Source organism: Cyanistes caeruleus, chromosome 4 (genome assembly GCF_971803275.1).
Source record: "Cyanistes caeruleus chromosome 4, bCyaCae1.hap1.1, whole genome shotgun sequence".
Taxonomy (NCBI): domain Eukaryota; kingdom Metazoa; phylum Chordata; class Aves; order Passeriformes; family Paridae; genus Cyanistes; species Cyanistes caeruleus.
Window position 1 is genome coordinate 12,550,668 of NC_141704.1, and position 10,189 is coordinate 12,560,856.

The following is a 10,189-nucleotide window of genomic DNA, read 5'->3' on the forward strand; positions in this document are numbered from 1 at the left end:
CCGCGCCGCCCCCGCGGCCGGAGCAGCTCCCGCGGGGCTGCACCGGCGGCGCCGCCCGGGTCCGCGGGATGAACCGGCGGCGCCGCGCGGAACTCCCGGTGGCGGCCACAGCGCCGGGGGGAAGGAGTTGCCTGGGCGCGGGCCGCGGTGCACCCTGGTTTGTGTTCCGGGCGGAAGCGGCGCGGTGCTGCGTAAGGCGGGTGGGCGCGATGCCGGATTACCTGGGAGCCGACCAGAGGAAAACCAAGGAGGAGGAGAAGGAGGACAAACCCATCCGCGGTGAGGGGCGATGGCGAGGACACTCTAAGAGCAGCGCCCGGGGCGGGAGTGGGGCGGTGCCGCCGGCGGCCATGTCGGTGCCAGGAGCGGCGGGGCTGGAGGAGCGGCGGACGAAAAAAGGACTAAAAAGGATTAAAAATGTTTCTAATGCGCGCTTTGGCGCTGCGGCCCCGCGCCGGGGGTGTCCCCCGTCCCGACCCGGAGCTCGGGCTCGGGCGGTGCCGCCGCCGGCCGGGAGGGAAGCGGGGCCGGCCGGGCCTCACGTAAACACGGCTGTGAGGGGCCGAGTCGGGGACGCCGAGGGAGAGCGGGGAACGGCCTGAAGGGCCCATCGGGGGTGCAGAACAGGCACCGTGTGCGGCTGGCCCGGGGAGCCGCCGTGATCCTCACGGGAAGAGGGGACGAACCAACCGCCTTTAAAGTCTGGTTCTTTCACAAAAAGGTTCCTAAAATATCGAATTTCCTCATCGTGAGAGAAAAAAACAATGCTTTTTGTGGTTTAATACTTAATTTTATACTTAAAATGTCCAAAAAAACATGACACAATAATGGTACGCCTTTATTGTGGTGAGGGGGGGGGCTGGTCTCTTCTGCCGTGCCCGCAGCGAGAGAAATCGAGGAAATGGACTGAAGGTGAGAAGGGGAGACTCGGATTAGATATTAGAAAAAAAAAAAAGAAAAGAAAAGCAGGTCGGGTGATCAGACATTGTAATAGGTTGCCCAGGGAGATGGAGTCATCATCCCTGGATCTGGTGCTGCGTGATGTGGGTTACAGGGGCAGGGCTGGGTTGATGGTTGGACTTGGTGATCATGAAAGTCTCTTCCAACCTTGATGATTCCATGATAATCTCTTTCTCTTGCCGGGGGCAGCGCCGCATAGCTTCCCGTGCGCTGCCTCTTTCGTTCGGAGTTCGGGAAGCAGGAGAGGGAAAGTGGCAGGGATTTCCGAGAATGCCGGCACAGTGTGAAAGTTGCCGGTTACTCCTCATGTTTTAACTTACTGTGGATGTGGATTTTTATTTCGTGTTAGTAAATATTTAATAAAGCATCTGGAAGCAGTGCAAAATGTAATTAATGGTGGACTTTGAAGTGTTCCCATTCAAGAAAGATTTCTAAATTATAGCAACATAGTGTTCAGTAGCTATAAAAGCAATCAATGGGGTGGTACAAATAGTCAGGAAAGAAGTACGCATCAACATAGAAGGTCTTTGGAATCCTGTGTAACACATGCTGCACCCAGATCACCAATGCTGTGTGGTTTGGCCTCCATCTGTCTTAAAAAGAGTGGAATTAGACAAGAGAGGAAACAGGGATGGGAAGGGAAAGGGGATTTTGAAAGTCTATTAAATGGCAAGTGATGTGAGAGTGGTGGAGAGTGGCCCTGGCAGAGTTGTATTTTTCTTAGTTAACGGAGAGGGGTCGCTGGAGCCACCTCTGTGCAGAGCCATCACTAGTGGAAAGTGGTGACAGTTTTTCACTGACACTTTCTTCAACATCTTGAAACAAAATGTTAAGAAGATGAAGTTGTGATATCTTCCATCCCTTTTTTGAGCAGTCATAGTCTGGGAAACTACTCTGAGTGAAGCAGAGTTGAAGTGGCTTGCTTGCTGTGAACTCTGAGTGGTGTTGGTTTCTGGACTGAAGAGAGTAGCTGGAGACCCTGTTTCATTTTTCTTGTATATCTGATGCTTTTTTGTTACACTTTGATTCAGTGAAAAGTGAAAACTCAAAATAATCGCTCCAAAATACATGTTTTGATCTTTTAGCAGCAGAATCAATACTGCTGGCTTTGTTTTCAGAACTGGAAGCTAAGTCTCTCCTGTCTTGTTTCAGCTCTTGATGAAGGAGATATTGCCTTGCTGAAAACATATGTAAGTAGCACACACATGTGGGAGTGTTAAAGACACAAAGCAGTTTCTGTGGGGAATACAGTGCAGGAGTGGAGGGAGGGGTGTGCACTTAGCAGGTAGAGTAACTGCTTCTCCTAGTGCTTGTCTCTCCTGCCAAAATCTTCCCTCCCTTTTCACCTTCCAATGAGAAGGCTGCAGCATGCAATAAATATAAATAATCCTGGGTTTGTTAACTTGGAAGTGATTAAGAGTTCATTTCTCTATTTTTGTTTTGTATCTCATCACTGATTGCCATAGGGGTATAACAGCCAGGGCTTTACTAGGGCTTTTTCACTGGCCAGGTTTCTTGGTTTATGAAAAAAATAACTTTAAGACCCCTCCTGCCACCAAATTGACTTGCTTTTAGCCATCATGTTGAAAGAACAATTCCACAGACAATAAGGCTTAAAATGCCAATCTGCCTTTTCCACTGGGAAGTACAGTTGATTGCCAAAGAACTCTTGAAAGATGAAACTTGCAGCTTAGGTATGTTTGGCAGAAGTCAGAATTTTGTTGATAGCAAGACTTCTTTACAAAGCACTGAATTACAGCTGTACCCACTGCAGCTTCTTTTTTTTGTTGCCAGTGGTCTACAAAAGAGATATTGTAAAGCAAATCCAGGTCTGAATCTGCCTGTGTTAGGCAGATCTGGATCAAAAAAACCATTTTATCATGAGCAAGAATTATGATTTGCCTGTTGATCCTTCTACTGTCCTCTGTGGATGATGGAAAGGTTGGGTTAGGCAGTTAAAGCACTTGTACAGATGGTTTTCAGAAAGTGTATTTAGCATTCTCTGTATATATGATTTTACTAAGTCTTTTTTTTTAAACTTGAGAAGAAATAGTTTGAAAAAGTAAGGCTGAACAGGTTTACAAGAAAAACAAATTATTCAAGTTTACAAATGTGGAAAATTTCCACCTTCCCAGTTGGTCAGTTGTGTGTAGCTGCATGTCACTTTTGCAAACAGAAATATTGTTATTGGAAGTTAATTCTGTCTTTTTTGGCTGTCATCAATGGTTGGCTGTTGTACCAAGACAGTCTGTTGAACATCTTGATGTGTGGGAGCTCTTGTCATTTTTTCCTAAACATGAGGTAATTTGACTTACGAAATCCACATGATATTCCTTTTCCAGGGGCAGAGCACGTACTCAAGGCAGATCAAGCAAGTAGAAGATGATATTCAACAACTGCTTAAGAAAATCAATGAGCTCACTGGTATGTTTTTGTCTTAGAAAGATTTCAATAGAAGAGGCGCAAATACCAAAACAAGCGTTGTAAGAAGTTGATTTCCAACAGCTTTTGCCTTGTTTTTTGTTGTTATTTTTATCAAAAGAACACAGTTCTTTTGAACAAGATTTTTGCTTGTTAGGTGATTTTTTCAACTGGGCAGGACTACATCTGATTCTGTAATTTTGTACTTTAACACATTTTTAATCAAAACTGTGGATTTTATACCTAATGTTGGTATGACACAAATGCCCTGTTCTGTCACCAGATAATGAAGTAGTGATAACAATAACAATTAATTTGTTTCCTAATTTTTCTTTTACTGGTGTATGTTTTTTTGCCCTGTCGCTAATCTTGCAGTGGCTTTCAGTTCTGGCAGTAAGACCACAATTTCTCTTGTAAAATAATCTTGATTCTTCTAAATACATCAGGGAGATGGTACTTGTTATATGAATGTTTTGGAAGATTTATGGGGTTTTCATCTGTGTGAATCCCTTAGTTTTTGATACTTTGCACTGGAGCTCAGTGTTTCACTCCTTTAGTGAAGTGCATTGTTATCTATTATAAGTGCTCTATCCTGCTGTAATCATCCCCACACTGCAAAATTGTCTGAGGGGGTGGCCAGGCTGGGATTTGAATGTTCAGCTGGTGTGGTCATGTAGGCTCTTTCCTTAGGAAACTTGTTTTTTAGGAAATCCATCGAAGATATGTCTATGTGTTGTTTTGGAGGTCTTTCAAAAAGATTCCTGCAGGGTTATCTCTAAGGTTTTGGTGTGGGAAGGATGGCTGACATTCGAGTTAGCTGCTTCCTCCTCAACTTCTTTGTGCTGCATGCAGGAATCAAGGAATCCGACACTGGCTTGGCTCCTCCTGCCCTTTGGGATCTGGCTGCAGATAAACAAACTCTCCAAAGTGAGCAACCATTGCAAGTTGCAAGGTGGGAGCACTCTTATCCTTCCAGTAGAGCTCCATAGTGTTAAAAATCTGATTTATAGCTTTTGTGTGGATGACTTTTAAAAAATAAAGTTCATATTGTGCATATTGGAAATGCTTTTTACCACCAAATGATGAAGTAAATATGATTGTGTGTGATGTATTTCATACTTGTACTTATTCCTGCAGTTGTTGTATGATGCTGTAATGGTGTAATGACAAATACAACAGGTATTCTGTTGTATTTGGAAAATTTGACTGTCTTGATGCTTATGCAGATAGCAAACAGTTTGTCTGCCTGGAGGTGCAATTGTGTTTGTGTGTTAGGTGCACAAAGATCATCAATGCAGACTCTGAGGATCCCAAGTACATTATCAATGTCAAGCAATTTGCCAAGTTCGTGGTGGATCTCAGTGACCAGGTGGCACCTACTGACATAGAAGAAGGCATGAGAGTTGGGTATGCAAAGTCTTTGTGTTCTTGTGAGTCTTCCTGCAGACTGAAGCTTTCACATGTTGTAGTTCGACAGTTCAACAAGCCCTCATTTCCAATTTTTGCAATGGTTGAGATTACACCACTAATGTCTTTCTCTTGGATGACAGTAACTCACCTGTATGCTCTGCTGGAATCTTGTTTTGATGTTCTTTTGACAAAAATTGACAAAACTCATGTGTCATTGGACAGAAACCTTTCATTTTGGGCCCCAGCAGTCCCAGCTTTCAAGGAGCATGTGTAGGCTCCTTCTTTGGCAATCTGTGGTTACACTCAGGGCAGCCAGAGGACATAAAACCTGTTACTTTAAGAGTCAGTGTATTGCCAGCTCTGTGGGATATTTTGAATGTTAATTTTCAAAATACTTGGAATTAATAGTTTTGGAGACCTTAAAATTTTCTGCAGAAAGAATTCCAGTATCTAGCCTACCTGACTGTTAGCTTTCAGGGCTGGGCTCTCTTGATGCCAGAGAAAAGAACAGTTCAAGAATTCAGCTTCTCATTTACAGAGTTGTTTCTACATAACGCTTTACTTAACCAGTGCTAAAATAATAGTCTTTATGCTTCCTCACCAGGGTGGACAGAAACAAGTACCAAATCCATATCCCCTTGCCTCCAAAGATTGATCCCACAGTCACCATGATGCAAGTGAGAGTTGCCTTTAATTACTTAGATGTAGCTTTATCTTGTGATTCTTTTTGCTGGATTTTGTTGTGGGCTGTTGAAAGCCTGTAGAGATTTGCAGCACCAGGCTAGTAACAGCTCACTCACCTCTTTGTTTTGCAGGTAGAAGAAAAACCTGATGTCACTTACAGTGATGTTGGTGGCTGTAAAGAGCAGATTGAAAAGCTGAGAGAGGTGGTCGAAACCCCTCTGCTTCATGTAAGTAACCTCCAGATTGAAGCTTCAGTCACTTTGGAAGTATTCTGATCATCTGTTAGCATCTGAAAAAGCAAGAAAAGACAATGTTGTTAACATTCAAGAACACACATAATCACAGATTGATTATATGCAGGTGCTTTTATTGAAGTGTGGGAGTTAGGGGTATAAGCAACCCAAATCTAGCTCCATCATCTTTGTCCAAAATGCACATATTTATACAATTTCAGCAATAGCAGTAATCACTGTAACAACCTTATCAATAGTGCTTCATTAACATTGCTTCATTAACTTTATCAGTATTGCTTCATTAGAGTTAGCTCATCCTTGTATGAACATGTATGAATCTTATCTCTGGGTGGGTATCTTAGAGACCCCAAGTACCAGTTCCCGTTACCATAAACATTTTAGCTTGCTAGACCATCCCTGATACCAAGCATACTTGCAGCCTACTTCTACATGATTTTCAGAAACATTTTTAGAAACATTTAACCCCATAGTAACAATGTCAAAAAAAAATTAAGTAGACAACTTAATGAAAAGAAGTCAGGTTTTACCAAGTCAAATCCAGCCCAGCCTTGTTTATGTTGCTCTTCATTAATGATTTTCTTAATTTGCATATACACTTTGATGCACATAATCTTTAACTTGCACATAACCTTGCCTTCTGGCTCCCTTTGTTACAGCCTGAAAGATTTGTGAACCTTGGAATTGAGCCTCCCAAAGGAGTGCTTTTGTTTGGGCCCCCTGGCACAGGCAAAACCCTCTGTGCCCGTGCTGTGGCTAACAGGACTGATGCCTGCTTCATCAGGGTGATTGGATCTGAGCTGGTGCAGAAATATGTGGGAGAGGTAAGAGCAAGTACTTGATGGAGTGTGGAGGGGTTTGCAGATTTCCCTGGTGGGTACCAGACAGCACAGTGGGAGTGAGGGATGGATGTACTTGGAAGCTGCAGGTGCAGGGGGCAGAAGCTGTCAAGACAAGTCACTGCAGGTTAGGCAGTGGTGACATAACCTCAGCTGTGCTGTCACTGATGAGAGGGATTTTTCAGTACAGAGTTCAATCTGCAGTTCCGAAGATCTTGAGTTAAAATTCTGCTCCCAACTCTGCCACTTACTTTTCAGCTGGCCCTGAGGTAAATGACTTAATCTGTACTTCTAAGAGCAGTAATTTTTTCTCTCCTTTATAAATTGCTTTAAGCTTTGTACTTGTCTCATTATATACGTGAACAAATAAAAAGAGTTTTCTCATTGGAAACTTAGAAGTATTTAGAAGCATGAGAAATTTGATGTTGATAGTTTTCCTTTAACGTGCCTCAAATCTCTAACAAAATCTTGATTTTTTGATTTTAGGGAGCTCGAATGGTTCGTGAACTCTTTGAAATGGCCAGAACTAAAAAAGCTTGCCTTATATTCTTTGATGAGATTGATGCCATTGGAGGTATGTTTGTAGCAGCTACAATTATAATCTCCCGTGAGAGCTTCCAGCTTTGCTTGTAGTTCTGTATCTGGATTGCTGCATTTTAAGAGAAGTGCTTGTAAATACTGAGTTAGCAAAACTTCTCCCAGCACACCCCATGTCCAGGAAGCTGTCAGGAAGTGGTTTATGCAGGCCAGATGGGGAGCCATTTTTGCACATTTGGAGCATCCAGATTAATCGAACTTTAGTGAAGAATCTCTGTATTTTGTTTGCAAAAAAGTACCATTAACTTAAATCCCCTTCAGCTTCTGGACTAGACTCCATGTCTTTATTACTTCCCGAACATTACTCTTTTTTCTCAAAAGTGCTTAGGTCCTTTGGAAATAGAACAGTTTTTACATATATAGGGGAGAAGGATGATTTTGGTTGAGGGAAGAGCAGAACAAACAAACTATTCCAGCGTTGTGGCCCTTTCATACTAAGGACCTTTTTAACTCATCACACCTCTTTAACTCATCACAAATACTTGTATGCCATTTAAAATCATTTTCCCAGGTGTCCTGTGTTGCAGCCACTGTGACACCTCTGTGTCCATGGCCTGGAGCTGCCTCTGTGAAACTGTGTCTCCTCCGCAGGTGCTCGTTTTGATGACGGGGCCGGGGGTGACAACGAGGTGCAGCGCACTATGCTGGAGCTCATCAACCAGCTGGATGGGTTTGACCCCCGGGGAAACATCAAAGTGCTGATGGCCACAAACAGGCCTGACACTCTGGACCCAGCACTGATGAGGCCTGGCCGGCTGGACAGGAAAATAGAGTTCAGCCTGCCTGATCTTGAGGTGAGAACTCTTTCACTGCCAAGTGGGTTCTGACAGCAGAGTGTTTCTTCAGTTAGCACATCATTGTCTGGAAATTTATGAGAATCAGCAAATGCAGCACTCTAAAATTATGTGCAACTACATGGAAATACGGGGGATTAATGATGTGCCAAAGGTTTTTCCACACTGCATGGATTCCATCCTGGCCAAGAAGCCATAGTAAGCAGCTGTAATCACTGTATGTTCCTGCTCAACAGAGAAAAAATCCTTTAACCAGATCCATAGTTTAGTTCAGAAGTTGGAATGTGTTTTGTTAGGTTCTTTTGAGAGATTTCTTGAGGTACTTCTATGATGAAAGCCTTTTTTAAAGTTACTTTCTTACTTTAGTGTCATGGGCACTTAAGACATTCTAGTCCAGACATGGGAAGGTGTAGTTGGGCAGCAAGAACTGATGCCTTGAGAAGGCTGACTTAGAACAGAGGCTAGACAGAGGTAAGAGTAAAATAGGTATTTATTGAAACGCCTTAAAAGATACACTTTGGGCAGTACAAGAGTCTGGCTGGGGTTACACCCTGTATGGACCTAAAAATGGTCAGAAAATGGATGACTGGGCATGAAGTCTCACGTTTTTAAAAGTTTTGGTCCATCTGCATATCTGGGTTAATTGTCCAATCACAGCTTCAGGTTGTGAAGTCCCATCCTTGTTTTCCCTCTTCAGTCCACCCTTGTTTATGCTTTTGGGCCTGAAACTTGTAATGATTGTCCTTGGTATCAAGCTAGAAAAGGAATTGTTTTGTCTACCTACTCTGTGAAGAGAGCTCATTAACAATATGAAGCTCAAAACTACACACCTAGGCAGCACAGAATATGAAAAATATGAAAGCTAAAACGTAAGGCATCAATACAGGATGTATTTTCCATTTGCCTGTGCTGTGGACACAGCTGCAGGCTGGAGTCATCACCTCTTTCATGGCATGAACCCCTCTGTTCTCTCTTTCCTTCAGGGGCGAACTCACATCTTCAAGATCCACGCTCGTTCGATGAGTGTGGAGAGGGACATCAGGTTTGAGCTGCTGGCTCGGCTGTGTCCTAACAGCACAGGTAAGCTGAATGTATTGATTTCTTTACTTCAGCAGTGCTGTGCATGCTCTGTGCCCCTTGGCAGTGTTGAATTGCTCTCCCTGTCTCTCCCAGGCGCAGAGATCCGCAGTGTCTGCACAGAGGCAGGAATGTTCGCTATCCGAGCACGCCGGAAAATCGCCACCGAGAAGGACTTCCTGGAGGCAGTGAACAAAGTCATCAAATCGTACGCGAAATTCAGCGCTACCCCCCGCTACATGACCTACAACTAATACCTGGGAAGGGTCTTCCTGTTCCCCCAAAACTTTCTCTGGAACAAAAGTCCAAGAGTAGTGATTTATGTTTTGTTCTTGGAAACTAGAAATAAAGGGAGTGTTCCAAACAGTATGTGTGTGTTCATTGTGTGTTGTGCTCCAGGGGAGTGGTGCTGCTGTAGGGAGAAGATCTCAGTGAGGTTACAGAAGCATAGCCTAAGCCACAGATGATTCTAAGTCAGATACCTGGGCAATGTCAGACATCCAAAGTTTAGATCCCTGGTCACCATCTATACCCCAAAAGTTTAAATCTGAGCCACAGAGGTGCTGGAAAGACCCCTGAGTGACTCCAGTGTTTCTGGATGTACTGAGAAATGCTTGTGTGTCCCAAGAAAACGGGAGCTGCTGTGGGAAGGCATGTGTGGTGGTCTGAGGCATTGCCCAGCTTAGGGAAAATATGAAGGTACTTTTTTTCCCTCCCTTGATGAATGCTCTGGAGCCATTCTTTTTATCTTCAGTGGTTTTTCTATACCTTTTGCTGAGATTCTTTGTATCATCTTACAAAATAGTAAATGTGTCAAGGAGGAGGAATGTGTAATTTCTTAGTGGTAAAAGATGGAAAATTCCTTTTCCCTGATGGTGCTGTGAGGAGTTGGACATCTCAGTCTGTTGGTGAGCACTTTGATACATTGTATGACTTGTCTGAGATGCTGCTGCGAGCAACCCTGACGGGGGCCTGGTGCTCCATAGCTGAGCCATGGCTGGGAATTGGCCGCAGACAGCCTTGGAAGGTTAATCTTCTTTCATGGGATGTGTTCCTGTAGGGATAGGTGTGCTCAACAAAAAACAACAGGCTTCCATTTTCCTTTTCTTTCAAATGTTGCATGAAATTAGTTTCAGAGTAAGAGCTGGAAAAACTT

The 10,189-nt window shown here is 43.7% G+C and overlaps 1 protein-coding gene across 1 annotated transcript; it reads left to right on the forward strand.

Annotated features, from left to right (window-relative positions):
• Positions 1-105: 105 nt before the first annotated feature.
• Positions 106-9,402, forward strand: PSMC2 (proteasome 26S subunit, ATPase 2). Its single transcript, XM_086886701.1, has 12 exons — positions 106-279; positions 2,113-2,150; positions 3,303-3,384; positions 4,234-4,333; positions 4,657-4,788; positions 5,396-5,468; positions 5,607-5,702; positions 6,386-6,550; positions 7,052-7,139; positions 7,754-7,956; positions 8,940-9,036; positions 9,130-9,402. Exons 1-12 carry the CDS (start codon positions 210-212, stop codon positions 9,285-9,287), a joined length of 1,302 nt encoding a protein of 433 aa, XP_086742827.1. The 5' UTR covers positions 106-209; the 3' UTR covers positions 9,288-9,402.
• Positions 9,403-10,189: the final 787 nt, after the last annotated feature.